The sequence below is a fragment of the Tachysurus fulvidraco genome, chromosome 16 (assembly GCF_022655615.1).
Source record: "Tachysurus fulvidraco isolate hzauxx_2018 chromosome 16, HZAU_PFXX_2.0, whole genome shotgun sequence".
Lineage (NCBI taxonomy): Eukaryota > Metazoa > Chordata > Actinopteri > Siluriformes > Bagridae > Tachysurus > Tachysurus fulvidraco.
The window spans coordinates 6,558,035-6,583,355 of NC_062533.1; the positions used below are offsets into that span (position 1 = coordinate 6,558,035).

The 25,321-nt window shown below is 37.7% G+C and overlaps 2 protein-coding genes across 2 annotated transcripts; one reads left to right on the forward strand and one right to left on the reverse strand.

The window, feature by feature from the left end:
- The first annotated feature begins 2,524 nt into the window (after nt 1-2,524).
- Nucleotides 2,525-18,943, forward strand: b4galt6 (UDP-Gal:betaGlcNAc beta 1,4- galactosyltransferase, polypeptide 6). The gene is made up of 9 exons (XM_027179601.2): nt 2,525-3,300; nt 10,100-10,216; nt 10,345-10,458; nt 10,817-10,938; nt 12,258-12,374; nt 13,809-13,996; nt 14,813-14,935; nt 15,017-15,118; nt 15,417-18,943. The coding sequence occupies exons 1-9, from the start codon at nt 3,186-3,188 to the stop codon at nt 15,562-15,564; spliced, it is 1,146 nt and encodes a 381-aa protein (XP_027035402.1). The 5' UTR covers nt 2,525-3,185; the 3' UTR covers nt 15,565-18,943.
- A 485-nt stretch (nt 18,944-19,428) lies between these two features.
- Nucleotides 19,429-21,579, reverse strand: ttr (transthyretin (prealbumin, amyloidosis type I)). The gene is made up of 4 exons (XM_027179603.2): nt 21,421-21,579; nt 20,646-20,785; nt 20,269-20,404; nt 19,429-19,620 (listed from the first exon to the last, which is right to left on the reverse strand). The coding sequence occupies exons 1-4, from the start codon at nt 21,517-21,519 to the stop codon at nt 19,513-19,515; spliced, it is 483 nt and encodes a 160-aa protein (XP_027035404.1). The 5' UTR covers nt 21,520-21,579; the 3' UTR covers nt 19,429-19,512.
- Nucleotides 21,580-25,321: the final 3,742 nt, after the last annotated feature.

A 25,321-nucleotide genomic window follows, 5' to 3' on the forward strand; every position in this document is an offset into this window, starting at 1 on the left:
ATAAATAATACCAGCTAACTGAAGTGGTTAAAAAATAGTGTGCGAATGTTTAAAATTGGAACAATGTCCTTTACAGCCATCATGTAAAACAGTTTGACCGGAAGTAATATCAGGTAAAACAATCAGACAATCAGGCTCGACAATCAGAATCAGAATCCAATTTATTGGCCAAGTGTGTTGACACACACAAGGAATTTGGTTCTGATTCTTATTGAGGTTTGTTGATTCAACAATCAGAATCAAAGTCGAATTCCAAGTGTGTTAACACACACAAGTAATTTGGTTCTGATTCTTATTGAGCTTTGTTGATTCAACAATCAGAATCAGAGTCGAATTCCAAGTGTGTTGATACACACAAGGAAATTGGTTCCAGCTGTTTCATGACTCTCAAAAGTACAGATATAAATAAAATTATACATTTAGCCTGGACTAACCAAGATAAAACGGACTATTCAAGACAAAACAGACTATACAAAACAATGAGAATAAAATAGGTATACAGAGTATATGACAGATCAGTAATGGACATGTGATATATGTGTGTGTATTGTAATGTGGGAATGTAGTAGCCTAGTGTTTAAGGTGTTAGACTATTGAACAAAAGGTCATAAGTTCAAATCCCAGGTTCACCAAGCTGACACTGCCGGGCCCTTGAGCAAGACTCTTGAGCATCAGTTGCTCAGTTGTATAAAATGTAAGTCACTCTGGATAAGGGTGTCTGCTAAATGGCAGAAAGGTAAATGTAAATATATCAAAACACTTAGCACAATGAGGGGAACTGCGTCACGGGTATTCAAGTGACGTCACATGCTCATATCCACTTATGAGTGAATACCAGCATACCGGCCTTTGGGAATACCAACAAGCCAACATCAAAGTTTGTCATGACAATCTTTACAAATCTCGTTATGGTGAGTTGTTAATAAGAATGATTGCCTGGGGAAAAAACTGTTAAAGTCCAGGATGCAAAGGGTCAATAGTGATTTTTCCTGCCTGGTTACTGGTTCTTGTATGGTACCCGTCCTGGGGAGTGGGCAGAGGAGCACTGTGTGAACTACTCTGGACTGTACAAATCAATCACTCACTCAACTGCTGTTTTGCACACTACATTGCTATTGTGCACAACACATTTTAATACATAATTTTACTACACACGTTTGTACATGTTCACAATATACTTTATAATTCTGTAAGCATCGTTGCATTAGGTTGCACATGTTGCATTTTATGTGGCTAGGACTTAAGTCCTTACTGTAGCTCTGTGTTGTTTCATGTTGCTTTATGTGTTTTTTTTTGTTGCATCTTGGTCCTGGAGAAACATTGTTTCATTTCACTGTGTACTGCATCAGAAATATAGTGACAATATGACAATAAAAGCTTCTTGACTTGACTACAGGAAGACTCTTTCTGTTCTTGCAACAAGGTGGTGGAATGAATGAACTTCTGGATGGCCAAACAGCTGAGTGATTCACACATTAACCAAAGTGTGAAGACCTGCCTCTTCCTGAAACGCTTAAACTAGCACTTCTCAAAGCACTGTTTATTTGTGTATATTAAAAAAAGCCTTTAACAGACTTTATTAGGTTTATGGTATCAGATATGGCATAGACTTTGGTCTGAATTTGGTTGCTATTACTTTTCTAAACGATCGGAATTCCGGCATTCCTGGTATGGAGTCTCAAAGTGGCCTTTTTTCCATAGACACCCATTATAAAAACGGATTTCTTAAAATTCATCTAAGCTCTCACACACACAGCATGCTCAGGCACCGCTTCTCTCCTGTTCTCCTAATCACTGTAGATGTAAATGAGACTCTCAATACATCAACTCCACACTATCAATCGAAGGATTCCAAAAGTATTGGCCCCCAGTCAATACATTTACCACACTTCTATCTATCTATCGATCTATCTGTCTATCTATTGATTTATTCAACATCAAGAACTGTATGAATTGTGCTATGTAGCATAATAAGTATTCACATGACATGTCCAAACCCTCGATAGTCACTAAACTCCAAAAGTATTGACACCCCAATTGCAGCCCAGCCCTCAAAATAAGCGAAATCACAAAATTCCACAACATTGACATGTGACATATCAAAACACTCAGGCTAATTAGGAGAACTGCTTCACGGGTATTCGGATAAAGTTACATGATCTAATCCACTTGCCTCCAAAAGTAATGGCACCCTAGCGGTCCACTAGATTTCACAATCTTTCTGTCCACTTCCTCTGTATCAACCACCCTAATGTCAACTCGCTTCTAAAATGCACCGGCCTTTTCGAATACTTGCTTTATCACGCCAACATCAAAGTTTGTCACGACAAATTTTACAATATTATTATTATTATTATTATTATTATTTGTATTAGTATAATAATAATAATTATTATTATTAGTAGTAGTAGTAGTAGTAATAGTAGTAGTAGTCGTATTAGTTGTAGTCTTTTTCAACCGAAAAAAACAGGCAAGATCCTATATACAGTGTTGTAGTATAGAACTTGTGAATTTTGGCCCTGTCGGTCACACCTTCCGCAGTACTGCGGCGTTACAGCACAAACAGCGCCTTCCGGGTTCAGTCTTTATTTGAACCCTTTTTAGAACTGAAACTAATTCAGTCTTAGCGTCGGGAACTTATCCATAGACAGCATTTTCGGTGCTGTGTTTGACTCGTTACAGGGAAAGCGTGTTTGAGAGGGAGGAGGAGGAGGAGGAGGAGGAGTAGTTGTTCTCTCGGTCATCTCATTTCCTCCTCCTTACTCACTTCATACGGAAACATGGTGCATCGGCAGGTGCGGATCTGATTCACTATCCGCTTGTTTTCTTCTTCACAGCTACACCATGGACAAAGTACAATCCGTGGACTAATTGATCAGAATTTTTATTTTTTTTTATTTTTTATTTTTTGTAAATCTTGTTCATTTTCTGGTTTCGCTTCTCCTGTTCCTTTGGCGCTTTAGCTTAGCTTTATCGGCTGCATCCCTGTTCCACCGGTCCTCCCAAAAAAAAAAAAAAAAAAAAAAAAAAAAAAAAAGGCCACAGCGATGCGGACTTTATTACAGCCTTGATTTCTTGGGGAAAAAACAACAACAACAAACATTTTCGCTGTAGTGAAGGAAAGGAGCTTTGTATTTGTATGGACCTAACGGATAGCTAGTGGCCGCTACTCAGAGCAAAGAAAAATGCTGAATTCGAGGCGGCTGTTGCGGCTTTCTAACCGCTCCTTCTTGGCCTTCATTTTTTTCTTCTCCATGTCTACGACCTGCCTCTACTTCATTTATGTGGCCCCTGGAATAGGTGAGTGTTGTTTTTTTTAATATGGTGTATTCTTCTGAAACTGAAGGACTAGGTAGTCACAGCACACAACTAGAGACGTTAGCAGGTTATTTTGGCTAAGTCGATACCAATTTAGCAGGCTAGCACTAGGTACAGTTTGGTTTGCTAGCCTGCTATAGCTAGCTAGCTGGCTAGCTACACAGCGCAATAGCTAGCTAACAGAATTGTATTTATTGTATTAGGCACTGGGTCTTGTGAATTTCCCATACTGTATTGTTCACACACTTAAATAAAACGTTTTTTTTTTTTTTTTAATTTTTTATCATGATTACATCTTTTTAGTTTTCTATACAGCTTTAAACAACCACGTTAAATAATTTGCTGCGTAAGTATTTTGTATGATTTATCAGCCTCGGAAGCTACTGACAAGTTAGCTAGCACTTTAAATGAAGACTTTCTGAATCCACTGTTAGCTCATTACTAATCATTAGATACTTGGCTATTTATGCTAAGCCAGTTAGGTGGATGTCACTTAGCAACCGGTCGACTCTTGGTACCGAAACACGCCGATTTAAAACAAATGTAAATTCATTTGTCGGTATTTTTGTTGTGTTTGAAGTCTAGTAATCTTTCCTTGGTAAAGATACACAGTACTGTAAGAAAAAAGATAAAGAGTGAACGTGATTGTGAACATACAAGCCGACAGTTTAGTGTTTTGAGTCTCAGATAGGATGTTTTCTTAATCAGGAGTTGAAGTCTGTTGTGTCGGAGGTGTTTATGCATTTCTCCACGATCTCACCCGTTTTAATTCATTCACTCATTCATTTATTAATTCATTCGTGTTCAGTAACTGCTTCTTTTTGGTCAGGAAGGAGGATGGTGGTGGATCCCTGAAATCCATCCGGGAAAACCCCCTGGGTTCGTTGCCAGTCCATGACGAGGCACCATGCATGCACACATTTACACCAAGGGACAGATTAGTGTAGCCGAATCACCCACACGGTGAAGTCAGGGATTAAAGTTTAGGTCTGTGCAGTTTTTTGATGCCTCACAGATCAAAGTTTTGAAAATATCAATAGAAATCCTTTATTATCGCCACATATACATTACAGCACAGTGGAATTCTTTTCTTCACATATCCCAACTGCGGAGGTTGGGATCAGAGTGCAGGGGCATCTGCAGGGTCCCTGAAGCTTGAGGGCCTTGCTTAAGGGCCCAAAAGTGGTAGCTTGGCAGTGCTGGGGCTTGAACCCCAATCCTCCAGTCAACAACCCAGATTCTTAACCACTTTTTTATCTGTGGGATGTCTGTAATAATTTAATTTCCATGCATCTCGTCAGAGTTGACTTTTTGCATCACATGTTGAGTACAGTTCAAAATAAGCAGGGGAGCAGAGAAGAGATGCTGGGATCTTATTTTAGTCTGGGGTGAACCAAGGATCCAGCAACACTTATACAATACAATAAAACAGTAATCACACATCTCCACTAAAAATCATAGACAATGTGTGTCTGAACAGATTGCTCCAAGCGTTCAATAAATTGGTGCCATTTAGCATGTTCAAATGATCCGAAGGTCTTTCTGCTTTTATTCTAAATTTAAGAAATGTCTTTGTTTCATTTGTTCCAGTGTTTCCTGACTACATCCACGTTATTGATCCTTAATGAACTAAGCCATGGTTTTGTACTTAAATCAGCCTCTACGGAGGAAATCAGGCAGGCAGCCGGTTTAGCAAGGACTCCACACAAATCACAAACTCATGCTTTGAATGATTCAGATTTATTGGTCTCCTTAGAGTACGATACTGCAACGAGTTGCACACATCAAAGTTAGCAAACCTAGAAAGACACTAGGAACCACTCCCCAGGGTGTAAACACCTTTTGAAAACATTCAGAACAGCAATCTGTGTTAACACTTTTGTGGACTGACATACAGGGTTTTTTAAATGTATGTTCTAACTCTAAAGTTATAACAACAAAAATCTTGATAATGACCAGTGATGGAAAACTGGAAAGAATGTGCTTTACTGATTGAAGGGAATGTGCTCATGGTGGCAGAACACAATGTAATGTGTGTGACACACAATGTTTATACAAGTCACAAGTAAAAGCTGACCCAACCACCATCCTCACAGAATAATTTGCATTCCACCCAATGATGATGGTGTTGACGGGAGCACAAAAATCTACCCCAGCAAATCACTATAATTGAAATGGAATATGGCTCAAAAAATAATATATATAAATCAGACTGCAAAAGATAAAAAAAAACCTTGTTGTGTACATTTATCCACCCATATGTGCTTGTTTAACTTTGCATTTCAGATTTATTCCCTTTTCCCCCCTTGCACTCTTCTGTGAAGGTTTTCCACTAGATGTTGGAGTGTGTCTGTGGGGATTAGCGATCTTTCAGACACGCGAGCATTAGTGAGATCAGACACTGATGTTGTAAGAGTGTAGTGGTCTGGGGTTCGATCAGTGTTCCAGTTCATTCCAAAGGTGTTCAGTGGAGATTCAGGTTCTTCCACTCCCAAGTTTGTTTTCTATGTCACTATGTCTATCACGCATTGAGTTCGCATTATGCACAGGGACATTGTACTGGAACAGTTTATTTCCTGTGAAGGGAAATTGTAATACTAGAGCATACACTGACTATTGTGTACGTCTGACATTGTGGTAACTGTATAAGGAAGACTCTTACTTTCGGCTGCATTGTGTATAAATTCCTTTACCGTTGTTGCCAGGCAATGTTGTCAGGATTTACAGTCATAGGGTTGGTTTTGCTCTGACGTTAGTGCATGTGAGTAGTATTAGTGTCAGTGTTGTTGCTCGGGTTTGGTTTTATTGTTTGTGTCACGAGGGACACATGACAATGAGGATCTAATTTGTCGATGTTGCCTGAGCAAAATTTGGAGTATGTAAAGGATTTTTTTTAGTCTTATTAACAAACTTCCTTATTGCCTAATTTTTGTCGTTCCGAATTTTGAAACTCAGTTGCTTAGTGACTATTTTTGCTGTCATAATGTGATTTCCTTTGCATCATGAACCTCGTTTTTAAATTATGGGTTGTGTCCAGCAGTAGGGCAGAAAGTTTTACACCTACTTGTTTTCTCACCCTTACTAAATTGGTGCAGCTCCTCCAGAGGTTTGATGTTTAGTTTAAACAGTTGATTTGTAAAAATGTGTTAAATTTCTCAGAGAGAATTATTCATTTCATTCATTTTCTACCGCTTATCCGAACTTCTCGGGTCGCGGGGAGCCGTCATTGGGCATCAAGGCAGGATACACCCTGGGCAGAGTGCCAACCCTTCGCCGGGCACACACACTTTCGTCAGAGAGAATTAGTTTTTGAAAATTTGTCATTCAGTTTGTCCATAAGTAATTTCAAGCAATTCTTATTCCATCAAGAATGTGTTTTTTTTTTTTACATCTACAAGAGGAAACTGTAATGTATTGATGGTTTTTCATAGCTTTTAGAATGATAAACATCCTTTTTACCAGGGTCCCACCCGACAGCAGCAAAAATAATGAAAAACAGGATGTTGCATTTTATTTAAAGGATTTCTGAACATAAATGAAAGTAGTTTTGCAAGACCATCATTTTTTTTGGGGGGGGGGGGGGGATTCTAGTAGAGGACAATGATATTTGCTCATCCAGGAAGCAGGACACATTTTAGATTAGACTCAGCTTTATTGTCATTGTGCAGAGTACAGGAACTGAGCTAATAAAATGCATTTTGGATGTAACCAGGCGTGTACAAATGCAATATGTCATGAAGTGTTGTACTTCTAGATTTACTTGGTAAATGTACATTTTGCTCACACTAGTTGGGTTTTGGTGTGAGCTTTATGGCTATAAATCAGTAACAGCAAGGCTTTTTAAGGCATTTACGTTATGTTTAGGACAACACCTAAGGCTGTGTTTGTTGTTCTTCCCTTCCTTCCTTCATTCCTTTCTGTCCAGTTACACTGGACCGGTGTCCACTTTGCCTCCCATTGATGATGTTGGCTGACGGCTGGAGCCCCATTTAGGCAGTTATAGCTCATCTTCCATACGATTTGCAGTGTTGTGCATTCTTAGATGCTTTTCTGCTCACCACAGTTGTAAAGAGTGCTTAGTGTTATTTATGCTTTACACTTGTGTCTTATGATTAGCTGTTTGGGTAATTACATGAAGGAGGAGGGGTTCAGGTGTTCCTAATAAAGTGATCATTGAATGTGTGTATATTTCAGCCTTTGACACCAGTGCATGAGTTCAGAATAGGTTTGTGAGCTGCATGGGAATAATATTTAAGTGAATATTGCCAGGTCCATTAGTTATTTAGGTTTTTTTTTTTTTATTTAGGTTATAAAGGTGGTTGCTTACTAGGGTTATGTATCAAAAGAAATTTTCCGGTTCCGATTCTGGTTCCAGATCTGCCTTACATTCCCGGTTCTGATTCCGATTCCATAATAAAAGAAATGTGAAAAATAATGCACAATACTTAAACAATTCCATTTGTGTTTATTAATCACTCTTTAAATATTTTAAACAGAGCATTTCAATTCATATTAAGTGAAATGTAAATAAATCCAACATCAAATTTAACATCCAGAATTACAACTAAGCAAAACAGTTAGCAATTTCTCTGAAGAAAAATGAACTTGTCTGCTTTCTCTGGGAGAAGACGAGACCTTTCCTGGCTTATTGTATCTCCAGCTGTGGAGAAAACCCTCTCAGACGGGGATAGATTTGCTTCATTGTTGTAGCTTTGGAAATGAATCCACACTTTAGACTTTTTTTTTTAGACATGTTTAACACAAAGCGTACCTCAGCATAGCAGCGCGAGTGACTGATTTCTGTGGTAAGCTGCGTTAATTTGGTTGTGTGATTGTAAACAGTGTAAACAATTAATATTCATGAGGTAAGACGTGACTATTTAAAATGACCGCTCACAGCACTTTGCCCGTCATTGCATCGGAACCGCGTTTGGAACCGAAACTTAAAAATTCTGTGCGGTTCCTGTTAAAAAACAACAGAACCGGTTCTCGGTTCCCAACCCTATTGCTTACAAGTGGCTAATTGGGACTACAGAGATTCTTTGGAACCTGAAACGTCATCATGTCGAACAGGAAAACTCATATAGTGCAGCAATTGTGTGTTTCTATTCATGCTTTTGCTAACTCAAACCTTTCATATGTTCACATTCATAAACAAAAAGAGCACAGGGAATCCTTATGAGGGTGCTTTTTTAAATAAAGATGAAGAGTTTAGAAGCTACTTTGTGGTGGTGATGCTGAAGCCATGTGTCCATGGTGTAGTTTGTTTATAACCTGAATTTAGCCTTTTACTTCTGACGATTGTATTTAAGCTTCAAAATTCCTAAAAATTGTGCTCATTTACCATAAAACAACAACAATTCAAATGGATAATACTAAAAATCATAATCTTTTTTTCCCTTTTCATCACAAAGCTTATTTTCTGCAATAATGCAAAAGCCAATAGGGGAAAAATCCTTTTTGTTGTTTTTTTTTCCTCATCAAGAGAACCATAGTTTTGTCTTTGAAAAACACCTAAATAATGACTAACTAACTAACAAACACCCCTGTAGCTTTCTATAGGAGAAAATGAAAGCAAATGGAGCAAATAGTAAGCAGCATGTCTAAAATGGTGAAATGGTGTGTTAGATTTTCTGATTGTGAAATCGTAAGTATCTCTTGCTTTTTACATTAGAAGAAAACTTGATCTGGCAAGACTTAACACTTTTGTAACGCTAATGTGAGCAGCAGGTGACATGGCTTTGTGGAAAGTGGTTAAATTAGCTTTTAAGGAAAACATGCTCTGAATTCGTTAAAAGCACAGTGTTAGAAGTAAATGTTATTGAAATACTGTAACGTCTATTTTTTTTTTACCCAGCTACTGCGGTGTTAAGTGCTGTTCTTGCTGGTGTTGGCCACCACGCTACTGTAGCAAGAAACAGCAAGTCATAATTTCCTGTACATAAAATATCACACCCACCGCACATCCTTGTTTAATCACCATCACTGTCTTTACAGCCGTCAGTGCCAAACCTTTTAGCCGATGCAGTTGAGTATGGCTGTGTCTGGCATTAACCTGCTTTTAGGCTTCATGTTCAATTCAATTCAGGTTTATTTGTATAGCGCTTTTTACAATAGACATTGTCTCAAAGCAGCTTTACAGAACAAAACAGGCTTCATGTCATGTTGATTATTTTTTTTTATTAATGGTTTTAATGCGGTCTTGATGAGTCACAAATGAAGTCACAAACCCGGTATGTCCCAAATACCAGTTTCCTTTTCTTACTAGAATTCATTCTAACATGTAATGGGAATATGTGGCCCAATTTCCATATTGCCCATTTGCATACTGTAGAATGCAAAAGAACAGTTGCCATGACTACCGCTGTTGTAATCTAGTTGCTAGTTAGGTAGTAACTTGTTCAAAGGCTCATTATAAGTGGTTTATATGTGCTAGTTCTCAACATACTACAGGTCAACGCACTCAGCTGAGAAGCTAGTTTTGGTTTTGCATCACATAATCACTTGTATTTATATATGTATTAAAAAAAGCGGAGTCCTCTTTTCAAGTTGTACAGTTAGCTTGCTCAGGTTATTGCTCGTTTTCAGTAACAATTCCTTCTTAAGGGTCCCAATGTGTGAAGGCAATTAGTACAGCTCATTTTTTTTTTACAAGGGGTATTTCCTTGCCAGCAGAAAGCTGTTTAACCAATCTCTTTGTCTAATCTCATCAGTCTTGAGCAAAATTTGATTACTATGCTTTTGTCCTTCTCTCCCCAACCCCCCACCCCACCCCCTCAAGCCAACACATACTTCTTCATGGTGCAGGCTCAGGGTATCATGATCCGTGATAACGTGCGGACAATTGGCCAGATAATCAGATCATACACCAATAAGAACAGCACTCTTAATGGCACAGGTGGGAGAAAATGCACACACCCAGACCATCAACACTCATACATGAACCATGGTTTTCTTACCTGGTTTTAAGTGGTCTTCATTTACAAGATGATCTATTTCTCTCTTCACGCATGACTGTCTTTGCAGATTATCCAGACGGGAATAACTCCAGTGAATATTTTGCTCAACCGACTACATACCTCCCTGAAAATTTCACCTATGCCCAGAACTTGCCCTGCCCTGAACGCTTACCTTCTATGAGTATGTATTTACAATCCTAGAGCTTAGAGCTTAATATATGTGATATATGAATTAATTAGTGAGGATTATCAAAACTCTATCTATCTATCTATCTATCTATCTATCTATCTATCTATCTATCTATCTATCTATCTATCTATCTATCTATCTATCTATCTATCTATCTATCTATCTATCTATCTATCTATCTATCTATCTATCTATCTATCTATCTATCTATGACCAAGTGTAATCTATAATCGATGTTGGATTTTCAGATGCAGCTGCACTCAAACTACTTATAGTAGTTTATGTGATTTACTGTAGTTGTTGTGATTGAGCTGAAACTGATTTGTGCTGATGTGTTGTGCCTCTGCAGAGGGTCCTATAGATATAAATATGACTGAGGTTCCTATAGAGGAGGTTGAATGGCAGCTTCGAAAGATGGGCATGCAGTTTGGAGGACACTGGAAGCCCAAGGACTGCAGACCACACTGGAAGGTACCGTTTACTACTGTTTATATGCCCATGAGCCAAATAATGATGTGTGTCTTACACAAATTCCCATCAGTCACAACGCTATACAGTACATAATATGGTCGACAACATTTAATGAGGGATTATCTAGCCGAGTTAATTCACATAGGCCAACAGAAAAAGGCTACTACTCTTTCAGTGTACAGGTAATTAGTGGCAGCATTTATGCATCTTCATGTTGACATGTAGGTGTGCGGAACACATGATTTATTGTAAGTCGTGATTTATTATAAGCTTTATTTCCTGCAACATAATCTCTTGATCTTCAAGTTAATCATTGCACACATTTCGTCATGCCTGAAATAAACAGGACACTCTTAAAGGTATAAAGGCTTTAATGGCCCTTTTCCACCAAGGCAGTTTGAGTGCTGGTTCGGAGCCAGAGCCTAATTTAGAACCAGTTTTTTCTGTTTAGAAAGGCAAAGCACCAGCTCTGAACCAGGAAAAGTGGTTAAGTAGCACCAAAACGTTGGTGGCTACTGTTAGCGCATTTGATGATCTACCATTGTTTAATACAATTTTACTTTACTGCAATATAATCAATTATCAGCACACATGATAGTAGGTAGCTACATGCTAAGGATAACTTTTTTCTGTGTTAAAGAATAGCATTATGTACTTTCTTGATTACATCCTCCGTTTATACAAATTACACGGAGCTGCACATACACATTGGATTCGCCGTGTTTGGATGCCAATGTAGGTTCACAAATCCAAGAGCATTAACAGTAAAGCAACATCCGCAATCGTTGTGTTTGTGTTTGCCGCTGCTGCGTTAACGTTGCTGCGCTGGGTAACGTGAGACATGTACAGTGACGTCAGACTCGGCTCTGTGATGGCTCTCTAGCCGGTGGAAAGGCAACCCGGTTCTTAGAAGGTTTGCCAGTGGAACCAACTTTGAACCAGCACCAGCACTAGCTCTGAACCAGCACCCGGTTCTTTTTGGTGGAAAAGAGGCAAAGGCACGGCGACTATGCACCTATGCCCACCCATGCCATGCTGATTTGGGTGTATTTCTTTATGCAAATATACTTGCTGCACAAGCGGAGCAGTTTAAAATGTGTGGAAATGTTTTAAAACGAACACCATATGCATGTGCGATGAATACATATTTTCAGGTACATGCTGGCTGTTCTTATGCATCTAGATATGTCCTATTATAGAAAGAACACAACCTATACAACATGGATTACCTTGATATTTTAATAGCATGATAATTAGTACAACATTATTATTATTATTATCATCAAGATTATTTTACTATCTTTCTCTGTCTTCTTCAGGTGGCTGTTCTGATCCCCTTTAGGAATCGTCATGAACATCTCCCTATTCTGTTCCAGCACCTCGCCCCTATGCTTCAACGGCAGCGCTTACAGTTTGCTTTTTATGTGATCGAGCAGGTATGTGCGCAACAGTTATGTACTGTAGTGTTGTGACATGGAGGAAGACAGAGATTCCTTTTTTTTTTAACAGCGGTGTGCACTTTCAAGTCTTTGCTGTTAGGGCGTGGCCCTAGAACTTATGACTTGTGTGTGTGACAAAACATCGAGTTCAGAATGGTGTACCACAGCTTTTCCTGGTTTGCTAAAAATAATCAGTGCTTGAGCTAAATAGGATCTAGATACTGCAACCCATAGACTAGCAGATTGTTGTGTTAATACATAGTATTAACGCGGGTGACTGTTGTTAATAAATAATGCCCATTTGGCTGTGCTGCCCTCAGCTGGTGAATTCGGGTATTACCACTCAGTTGTCTATCTCGGCAATCCACTTTATTTTTGCAAAGGCAATGTAAGTAATGGTGTGTTTGAGCTTCCGCTTTGACTCACAAGTGCTTGCTTATAAAGAAAAAATAAAGTATTGTTAATTGTTTATGATGATATTATCGTTGTTGTTATTAGTAATTTATTTTAAGGAGACTTGTGTGGCAGAAGGTAAAAAAATGCAAACTTGTGTATGTGGTCACTCCTTAACAGGTTTCCTTAATAGAAACTGTCCATTAACTGCAATAATTCACATTACTATATGTCTAGATACCTAAATACATTTCAAAGTGGCATCGGAGCCCAAACGCTCTAAATGCCGTACTCCATAAGCATTCTGTGAACAAATGTTCAGTCGTTTCTACGATTAATAATACTGTAATATCTTGGTAAGCCTCAGGTTATTTATTTTCCTTGTTTTCTTATCGAATATAACCTGTTTTTATACTGATGTTCATTACCCTGGATTTAATTTACGTAGTCACAGGAGAGTCAGACACTTGTGAGGTAATGGATTTCATACGTAGCTTTCTTTCACACTTAATTACCTTTATGGAAGAGACTTGGTCAGGAGATAAGGAATGCATCTTCTGACAAGAAGCTAGCGCAGAAGAGCATTACACACTTAATTGGATCTGAAAACGAGCAAGGAAAATGGCTAGCCTGCCTGATGCCAAGAAAGTGCTATGACAAACTTTTATTGGACTATAATAAGTGCTGTTGTAGTATGTGTCTGTACACCAATATGAGGTATAATATAATGATCTCCAAAAGCTGGAGTATGTTTGATATGCCTGTGTGGTTATTAGCTTGGTTAAATTACAATCGAATTATGTTTTGTTGATCCTTTGGGCAAGATGGCCTACTGCCTCCAGGTTCAATTGCATCTTTATCGTAGTCTTATTTTTTTTCTGCAATAAAAAAAAACCCGATGCTGCTCTGGTTTATCTCTGGTTTGTTTGCGTGCATGCTCATATTCAGGTGTTTTTAAATTTCACAGTGAGATCTTAGTGTGCACATGTCCTTTTTCTCCTTCAATTCTTTGTTTTCTGTTTTTTTTTTCTCTTCCAGGCAGGTACTCAGCCTTTTAACCGAGCCATGCTGTTTAACGTGGGCTTCAAGGAGGCTATGAAAGATCTGGAGTGGGACTGTGTGGTTTTTCATGATGTCGATCATATCCCTGAAAATGACCGGAATTATTACGGCTGTGGGCAGATGCCACGTCACTTTGCTAAAAAGCTTGACAAGTACATGTACCTGTAAGTGATTTTCTGAGATGGGAACGTACCTCTGATGTCATTTGTCTTGCGTGTAATGATTGAACTTTTATTTCTTCTCTCTTAATACACACACACTCTTAGTCGGCGTATAATTCGATGTTCAGTATCTCCAGTACCATGACCGTCTATGTATTGAACTATTGGCCTGCTTGTAACTGAACATTTTTAACCCTAGATATGCCTATAGACAAAGCATTAAGCTCCTCTCTGCTCTAGGCTGTAATTAAGCAATCTTCAAGAAATGATCACTGCCTTCATAACGTGGCCACTTATTTATTTATTTTTCCTCCAACAAAAAAATCCGTTACAAACAAGCAAAAACAAGCAAACAACACGCAAAGTTCGATTAAACTTTGCGTGTTGCCATGCCAACGCACAACCTTACTGACAGCCCGTAGTAAACGTAGTACCAGCAAAGGGTAATGAACCCAGTTATATAAACACTGACCCATCCCTGTGCTTTTATACTGAATATCAGTGCTCTTGAATCAATGCTTGTCCAATCAAATGAGTTGCCCAGAACTAATTGTCGTACAGCAGACAGTTAGTTTGTTAAATTTTTTTCGTGCTGTTTTTGTAAACCTTTTCACTGGTGTTAAGTTGCAGCTTTATGGTGTTGAAATAAACATTCTATTTAAGAACACCAGCAATACCGGGTGATGTAATAGGGAAAGAATTGTTTAAATCACAGACAGGCTATTGTTCGGGAACATAAAGTGAATTCCTAAGACGACGTTATGCCTAGATTTTGTAGTTTTTAATATATAATAAGAATTGTCATGTATCTGTGTTCAGTCTGCCCTACAATGAGTTCTTTGGAGGAGTGAGTGGACTTACAGTCGAGCAGTTCCGCAAGATCAACGGCTTTCCCAATGCATTCTGGGGCTGGGGAGGGGAAGATGATGACCTCTGGAACAGGTGGGTAGATGTGCGCATGTGTACTGCAGCACTCAAACGGTATCTACATGTTTTCAATGGTCAACCCTTTTTCTGTCTCAGAGTGCACTTTGCTGGCTTTAACGTGACCCGACCTGAAGGAGATCTTGGCAAATACAAATCAATTCCTCATCACCACCGAGGAGAAGTGCAGTTTCTGGGAAGGTCAGTTTGTTCTTAAGACACTTTAACATGCAAACCTTATTTTCAGTGAATAAGGCAGCGAGATTTCAGCAAAGGAGTTCAGCAAACATGCATTTGCTTTACGCATGCTTACGTCAAGTAGAGGTTAAACTAACAACGTCTGTCTTTCCATGTAAACTCCAGGGCAGTGACCCGTTGGTGACGCACCTCATGTGCAGTAGTGCAATGCTCTTTACATTTACATTTATCCTGTGATTTGGTTCTCTCTCTCTCTCTCTCTCTTTCTCTCTCTCTCTCTCTCTCTCTCTCTCTCTCTCAGGTACAAGCTGCTAAGGTATTCTAAAGAAAGGCAATATTTGGATGGTCTAAATAATCTCCAGTATTCTCCAGAAATCTCTTTAAGTAGTCTGTATAAGAACATCACTGTTAACCTGAGCCCTGAGCTTGCTCCCATAGTGGAGTACTGACGTCCGCCTCTCCATCCACCCCACCTGGCTACAAGTACCCGAAGACCACCAACCCAACATCATGGAGAATAGCGCGGCCTGAACATCGCACACGGCCCCAAAGAAACCTTAAAACCAATAGACAAATGGTTAAAGGCCTACAGTGAATACTACAATGATTGTGTGTGTGAAGTGCGTATGTGATGTCATACTTATGTTTTTGTGAGTGTGAGCGTCCCAATGCATGTCTCTATGTTTATGCAGCTTTAGCTACTCAAATCATGCTACAAAAACAAGGAAGAAGGAGAAATCGGGGCGTGTCAGTGTCAACAATTTGAAATGTTTACTGCGAAGCCTTAACTGATTTTCATAGGCTGTTATCACTCTGAGTGTCAGTTCTAATCCATGCCAACAATGTAGACCGCTCAGTTTTACAACTCAACAGCAACCTAAATGCCAATAGATATTTTATGGCACGTTTTTGTATCATATAGTATAATTTTAAGGCATATGAGGATTTATGTATGTACTGTAAATGGTCTTTTATGGCCTTCCTTATTTATTATCATTTTTTGTTTGTTTGTTTTCTCGAGATGTACTTTGGAGCACTCCAGTGGTGTGTGTAATGTGAGTGTCACGTTTTTCTGTTCATTTGCGGGCTGTGAGTGCACGGAGGATCACGACTGCTCACTCGATCCTGTAATGTCAGTGTCAATTCCAGTGCACATTCTCTTACTTTGGCAGCTAACTGTCTTTTCATAACACCCACCCCCCCCTTACACACACCTTTCCTTACACAAATAGATGCTTCAATTTTAGAATCTAAAGACAAATGGAAGCGGGATATGTGGTTTATTAAGCAAAACACCAATATCAAACAGCATGCCTTACTTTTTTGCCAGATTTATTTTTTTTTTCCTTTCTTCTTGTATATTGTTTATTGGTTCTTTTTTGTGCACTGCAACAACGGAAGGGAAGAGATTTATATCTTTTATGTATGGAAGAGAAAATGTTGCTGGTCATTCACGCTACGAATTGCTGAGCAGTCAGATACACAGCTGCTAAATGCTAAAATACAGTGTGTGTGTGTGTGTATGTGTGTGTATGAGAGAGAGAGAGAGAGAGAGAATAATCCTCCAGCTGTGCTTACGAAGTACCTTGTACTTGTCTTAAAATAAGTTGGGCCTGGATGAGAGAGTGATGTTACTCTTGAATGGCACAAGAATAGAGTTATGGGGCAATGAAAACTTTATGCTGTTAAAGTTTTGAGCTGTAGGTTGGTTGTGTTTTTCTTTGTATGTTGATTGCCTTTGTATATAAAACCTCATGTTGAAGATAATGTATCATATTTGGTTTATCTTTTTTTTGTTATTGTTTTTCCTTTCTTTTTTTTGCTCATGATCTACTTTGTTAATTTATTTCTGTTCTATGTAGAAAACTGGTAGTGTGTGTTTGTGTGCGCGCGCGCATGCGTGTGTGTGTTGGACATGTGTGTGTATACTTGGAGAAGCATGTATCCTGTTCCACTGAGGTCAAAGCATATCAGCAGTGTTGTTTATGGCACTAGCTTTTCTTTCCCCCTGTAGTCCTGATGTGCTCGGAGCACTGATCTAGAAGTGATCTACAATCATGAAGCATGCTGATGCTCGGGGTAATTCCCTGTTTCACAGCTTGCACAGGTTCATGTAATGTACTCCGATCTTTTGAGGGTGCCCTTATGTGGGCAGTTCTTGGGTGTTCATGCAAAGTGTGTTTCTCCTCTCAGACTAGGCTGAGCTATTGCTCTGAAATGATTAGTGTGCTGAACCATGCATGTGTACTCTGTAGACCCAAATTTCTTGTTTACAGATTTATTTACGTCAACTTTCAGATTAAAGTCTGTTAGATCAGGTGTAGTTGCTAGGGTTAGAGGCTATGTGAACATAGTTTCCCAGTGGGAGGAACCTTGAAAGCATATTTTTGAAGTGGGCTTTAAGAAGTGAAGGAGATTAGAGGTGCCAAATTCCCATTGTGCCCCTGCGTGAAAACGTTTCCTTCACTTTCTTCTTTTTCTGCATTCTTATTGCATAAAGCTTCATATTTTCACCACTGCCGTGGTCTTAAAATCGAGGTCGATTTTGGTTCTTAAGGGATTTCTGTCTGAGAGTGATATTGGCTTCTGAAAAAAAAGTTTAGTTTGGCCCAACATAAACAGTACATAACTAATAACTAAACATCAGTCTCTGCACCTAAATGCAACCCATGTTCATTGTAACGAATAAACTCTCAACCCCTTAAGCCGTGTGGATGGAGAACTGAGTTTGATTCAATCGTCATGTCACGTTGTCATGGCAACATGTTCTAAGTGACTGACAGTATTCAGAGATGGACGTTGGTCATACAGTGAGCAACAGTATTTCATTCAGATACAAGAGATCCTGCATTGTCACATTGCAACACAATGTGTGCAGCACTTTGGTCTGGTCTGAAAAATGATTCTGTTCATTTTCAGTCCTTTCATGCATAAATGTAGTGAACTTTCATCTAGAGCACCAAATCTCAAGTGTTAAACTAAGCACCTTTAGCAAAAGGTGCTCACAACGTGCAAAGTGTGACATTTTGTTATTAAGCTACAAAGAAACTAAAGCTAAAATTCATCATAGATGATCCATGGCAAACCAATAAAACGAGAGAAGGTTTCCCAGCTCACGAGCTGTTTATGCCTTCGGTCTTGGACTTGTGTTACTAATCAGGTTTTTGCTTCCAAGTTTGTCATGTCCAAAGTTGTATTACTGGAGTCATTTTCAGGGGCAAATATATGAACCCATGAGCCATTTGTAAGAATTTCAAAACAATGTCGCACCTCATTCCTTCATGTGTCTGAAACGATTAAAAAATACTGACTTTGAAAAAATCTGTATCCCCACCCCCCATCACCAGTCATATCAGTGTTGCAGTATTCATGTTTGTGCCTTTTCTTTACATATTTACATTCATGATTGACAGTTGCAGTGAGGTGGCTGTTTTTGGAAATGAAAATGTAGAGTGCACACTTTTTTTTTTTTTCTCCTTTTTTTTTTTTTTTTAACAAGTTATATCATTTTAATCTGGATTTAAACACGTGGTCTTCTAAAAGGTTTAACAACGAATCAACTGGAGCAGAAAGCCGAGGCGACCCTTTCCTTTGTGTCTTACTAGTTTTTTCAGGGTCCATAATTTCTACAACGCTCTTTTTGGAAACTGGATGAGAGACTGGATGCTTTCACTAATGTGTACAATCCTGATGTTATTTTTTTTATTTATTTATTTATCCTGTTTTCTCTCTCTTTTTTTTCCCCCCGGTTTCTTCACTGTGTTACCGGTTTGCTTACTGCGTTACACTCTGCAATGACCATTAAAAGAGTTTATAGTTGAAAACCTATTCAGAGAGTTATCTCTTTCATGTCTTGAATGTCTTTATCGTGATGACCTGTTTGTGTTTCCCTGCGGAAAACATACAACAAAAACCAACAGAAACGATCATAGAAATTCTAATGGTTTCCATTACAAATACCATTACATACAATGCCATGAGCTGTAAAACATTAATCCATGTTCCAAATGGTTTTCTTTATGTACTGTGTTTTGTGTCCTATTCCATTATATAATGTTTGCTTACATTATTCAATCGTTATTTAATGGAGTTTGGAACCTTAGTGACGTCTTAATGGTCCCCATAGGTGCACAGTGTATATACTACACGTAATCTACAAGTTGCCAGAAGTGTTCTATTGGTCCTTATAATGGTATGCACTAGACGCAACATGCCACCTGTATAAGCAGCAAGAAGAGTACAGAGATACAGGGACTGTTAGAGTTCCCATTAAAACCAATATGATTCCCATTCTATTCATTACAAATTCTGAGTATTTCTATTGTTTTTATTCAGCAGGGTAAATGTACAGGTATGGAAAATGTGGCTGGTGTGGCTCCTTGGCATGCTGTGTAAATTTAATCATGTTCTTTTCCCACTACAGCTGTTGTAGTGTAGGAGAAGGGGCTCAGTAAAAGGGCCAGAGTGTAATGACGATGTCCTTCAGCATGAGCCTCAAACACCACCTGCAATCATACAGTCAGTATCAAAACATCACACTTTATCACGAACAAAAACGATCACAAAGTACTTTGAACTGTATTCTATAACAGTGCATCAATGACACATGGATCATATTCTTATTGAGAGTCTGAATGCTTTGTTTTATAAGATTAAAGCCTTTGGTTGAAGTCCATGTGTGGATTCAGTTCGTCTTTCTATGACTGAATGTCAGAGTCCAGTTTACGCACTCGAATGGAAGCTCAGTCACTCATCACTAGGCTATAATGCTCTCATGCTCTCAAAGGGAAAATCTATTCTTGTAAAAGTAAACTAAAATACTGAAACAATAGGTTGCTGATTTTATTTTCTATGAAGCTGTTTTGAAGACTAATGGGCAAAATTAAAAAAAAAATTAAACAACTCAGATGAAGAATATTTTTTTAATAGAATAGATAATGAAAATTCTATGTGGAATTAAAATAAGTAAATAAACCAAAAATTTTTTTTATTCTTTGAACATACTAAAATGTTTTCTGTTCCATGTTAGTTTTTACATTTTCAAATAATTAATCTCCAGAGTCTCTTTAGCTAATCCAAGAGAATTGTAATAAAACCCTTGTAAATGAAATGAAACTTCTAGTAAACTCATTTTTGAGAGAAAAACCACGTACTTCAGCAGCTTCGTGGAATGATGTGCGACCTTCTCCTTTCCAATAGGTTTTGGTGTCAAACACAACACGATAGACACCAGGTTTGAAATCCTGTTCGGAGAGAAGTTCATGAACCTCACCAGCTATGTTTGTATTCCTAAAGGGAGGAGATAGTGAAGTAAGAAAAAAACATGAATCTCCACATGAATCAATGAGTCAAGGCTTAAAATTCTAGAAGAATGAGTTTTTTTTTTCCAATAGACCTCTAGCGAAGGTTACTTTTACTTTTACTTTTAGTTATCCACAGCAGTATAGCATAATGCTAGATGTAGAACTATTAGTGTATGATATCACAACCTGACTTGAATTTGAATCTGGGTTTTTGGATAGCATCTTACCCACTGCTAAGTTTTTCCCATGTTTGATCGACACCTTGGCGAAAGATCGTAAGAGCCACATTTCCAGCAGGTGCACCTTTCAACGCGTCCAGGATCTTTACGTTTAGAGGACAGTGTACATCTGAGCCACCATGACGATCCTAAGAGTGGATAAAGAAGCTAATTGCTTTCTGAAAGCATTTTTTGATCTCGTGTGGATTCAATGAGAGACAAACACAATGTTAGCACTAACATATTGTATTTTTTTCTCACTTATTTGATGTTTAACTTAACTAGTCACCACTAGTGGACACAAATAAAACTAAAAAAAAAAAGGAAAAGTGCTACAATAATAATAATAATAATAAAAAAAATACATTCCTCAAAATATATACTTTGTCATTTTAATTCTTTTTAAACCCATAGAATTCGTTTTAATGTTATTTTTAATTCTTCTATTTAACGCTGTGTTGATTATTCTAACACTATTCTATTGTAGTATTGTATTGTAGTATTGTATTGTATTTTATTGCTAGTGAAAATGACCTTTCTAACTCTATAAAGCCAGAATAGTTCATTAAATCCAACATTTAATAATATGTTCATCTCAACACTAATCCCAGTACTAATATCAAGCTTTTTGTCAGATTAAGATATTTTACATTTCACAAGGTGATTAAAAAAAATCCTCAGATTGAGACAAAGGCTCAAATTAATCGAGTAAGTTTGAACAAATTAATCAGTGTAAGGCTGCAATTGTTGATAAAGATGAACTCTATGGACCACTGTAACTTACCACAGGAGCAGCCTGACAGCAGAAAAGTGTTGAGGCAAGAAAGACAAAAGTGATAGCTCTGGCTCTCATGGTGGAAGATGAAATGCAGACACTGGACATGTGCCTTGAATGCTAGAGTTAGCTTCTTCTCTGTGTGCTCTGGTGAATAAGGGGAAAGCTGTGGCGTTGCTTTGACATAGTAAATAAGTGGGTAATGTGTAACTTCAGACAAACTAACCCTAGTGGCAATTTTAGTTTATTCATTCATGCCATAGATATAGTTTTGTTGCACAATAAAGCCTTGCGTTTCATCATAAAACATGAAGACTTTTTTAACACTTTTCAGATTTAATTTTTCAATTTTCTTAATATCTGTCATGTCAAAAAACCACTCCTATGTTGAAGAGCTTGGCAACTGTCAGTAACGCAATCGTTTTGTTCTCAGACGCAATGCTACAGACATACAAACACTGACCATTTTATTAGGAACACCGTTATCATATCAGCTAATTATTTGGCAACAACACAATGCAACAAACAAACAAACAAACAAACAAACAAACAAACAAACAAATAAATAAATAAATACAAACATACATAAAAGAGCTTCAGATAATGTTCAAAGCAAACGTCCGACTGGAAAATTGTGTGATCAACAGAGTTTGTATTATGCTTGGGCCATCCTTTAAAAATATTTGGTTTGCAGTAACAATAATAAAAAAAGGGGTCGGTAGGTAGGTCTATATTTTTTTTTAAGTTTCAATGTAAAAAAAAAGTATAATTTTGGTGATGGTGATTACGTAGGTATGACTTTAAACAAATTAGCATATCGTGACGTCACTGATCGGGTCTTCAACCTGTGCCTTCGGAAACCTTATTTTGATGCTGGGCAATATTTATATTTATTTACAGTTCTTACTAAAATATAATTCATATTATTTTATTGCTTTTGTATTAGTTGTTTGAGGAGTAAAAAAAATTGGTCGGTCTTAACCATAGATATCAAAACACTAGATGTGGCCTTGGGGTCCTAAAAATGCGTCAAAACCGCCGCCATCTTTGTACGGTGCTCCTTTACCTCAAATGCATGGACGATGCCGGACTTCTGTGCTGCGTTTGGTTGTTAAAACGAAAGAAATCTAAAAACCAGACAGCAAGGGATTACATTACACAGGTGAGAATGTGTTTTATGGTACTGAATGTTAGGAAATTATATTTCTTGTTCCGTTGGTTTGTTCTAGTCTTTGGTTAACGACCTCAGCTAATCCATGCTAGTTAGCCATTAGTTTGTGACCGTTAGGAAAACCGACAATGTTTGTAGATTCTGAAGCTCTTAATAAGGACATTAAAAATTGAACACCCATATTTTATTAGATTGTTCTGGACTTAACACAAGCAGAATGCTCTTTTATCAACTTACTTCACTTAAGGACATATTTAATGAAGAGGTTTTGGATTTTTTTTTTATCGTATGTTAATTAAAATAAAAAAATGTATAATATGACTTGCTGTTTATTTTTTTGTTTTTATTGCATTTATATGATATTTGTATTTTTGTAATTGAATTTTGCCATGAAAATAGCTTCTGATTGCTGACATGGTATTCCAGTGATAAACAGAGACGTCAGTCATGGACAAGTTGCAGGGACACTAAAGACTTTTTTTTTAAATGGTTAATTCAGCTGACTGTCCTGGAAGGATGTCACCAGTTAGCTTGGCAGTGTAACACACAAGTTCAGCCTCAAAGTCAAACTTTGTGTATCATATTTAATAAACCAATACAGTTTAAATGATTTAAATGAACATGTATATTCACACCATTGTAGCAGTGTTGCATGCCGTGGTCTATAAGGTAAGTAGTGATTGTTCATTTCAAGTTTACTCAAGTGGAAGAATGTAACTAATAAACTTACATCTACTAGCACTATGCATTATATTGTGAAAAAGCAGATTATCTTCATATCAAACCTTAAATTTTCTCTGGACTTAATGATAAATACATGTCTGACCGCTGGAACGAACCAAAAAAGACTAGAAAATGGCATTCATGACGATTTATGGTGATTTTATTTCTTTGCCTACATTGACGCTAATGCATTAAGAAGAGGGGGGTCCCCCGTACCAAGATGGCGGCTCAATTGACGCATTCGTTCCAATTTACTGCCCCATACAAGGCGATATCTAGTGTATATATATCTATGGGTCTTAACCCCAATTTACAACCGGCAAGTGGATCGGACTTAAAGCAAAAAATAGAAAAATAAAAATTTGAGTCGGTCCTAAATTGACATGGTCGGTCCTGTTACGGCAAACAAGAATATTTTTAAGGATGGCCTTATTTTTATCTTTTGTGGCAAAAGTGTTTGAAACACATCCTCACCTCCTGTTAAACTTTTCATAGTCAAAGCAGGAAGATTCTCTTAACGTACTGTGTCACATGTATTGGTAACGATTTGCCACCTGCACTGAAGCCCCTAATTTGTCTCCTCTAATTTGTATTAATAATTATTTTTTGTTTGAAAAGCACACCTGTAAAGCACAGACTGCATGCTTTTTCTCCCTGCTGTCTTTTAAAAACAATTTTACCTTTGTTAAAAATTGGCTATGTAAATGTCATCATATTTATGAAATTGGAATTTACCATTCTGACTTGTAGCATCCGACAAATCTGTTATACGCTGATATTTAATTTGTTGATGTTTAGTATTTCCTGCTTTCGATCCAAATCCAAGGATATATGTCCACAGTCTTGATGAAATCACTGATTCAGGAGGTCAGAGTGCACAATCCTGAGGCTAATGTCTTTCAGCAGATTCCTCCTTATAACCTGATAAATGCACAACCTCCCTTTTACTGTAAAATTCATTAATTGTGAGCCCAAGTTGAAGCCTAATCGTTATCTCTGGTACAGAATAGTCAGGAAAGGCGCAATCCTTAGCAATGTCTTATTTGTAAGTTACAGTGCAATTCTTAATGCTGTTCTGCTAATAATGATTTAGCTAGCTTTATTTAACAGTAAAATTCCGCCAGCTGTATGTACAAAGATTTTGACTCACTGACTAACTGGCAAAGGTCGAGTTTAATTGATTTTGCTAGTTAGCTATCCGCACCGCTTTTACCACTGATCCGAGGCATTCCATTTTCTTTTTATTGGAACCCAACAGACTTTATTGCAAAGAAAATCAACACAATTTTAAAGGCATACATTGCATTTTATATCAACATAAGTGTATATTGTTTTGTGACAGAGATACCAATTCAAACCCAAAACACTGAACAAAACATCTTATACACAATCTTTGGAGACATAAAGGACCTCACTTTTTAAGACTTTAAGAATTTATATTTGCAACACGAATAATGATGCTAACGACAGGATAGCGCACGTTAGTTCTGACAAGATAAAGAAAAAGCAGCAATATTTAACATTATATACACACTTACAGTAGTATATACAGTGGGGACTAGATTTAAAAATCTAAATCTAAAATTTAAAACAAAGAAATTAAATGTTCGTTATCTTGATAATTTTGTAGTATTTCTAGATATCTGTTTAAATGTATCGTTGCCATTTTTCTAAATTAAACCTTTTAGTAAAGTCTAACTGTTAAACAAAGGAAATGTGTAACATCTTGACTATTTACTATTTATGTCGCTTTGTAGAAGCCAACATTCTGTTTTCCTATTTAAGCTTAGACAAAAATTTATCAAGAGTAACTCCTCCTAGGGCTTTCGAGCCACATGCACCAATTTCGGATATGTCGTAGACCCTAGACTAAAGTTTGTTGCTATTAATTTACTAAGCGATCTGAGTACCGGCACTTCCGGTACCGTGTCTCAAAGTGGCCTTTTTTCCCATTATAAAATTTGGAGGTTTATAACTCGACAAGCTTTTGAACGATCTACACCAAACTCGGCCAGC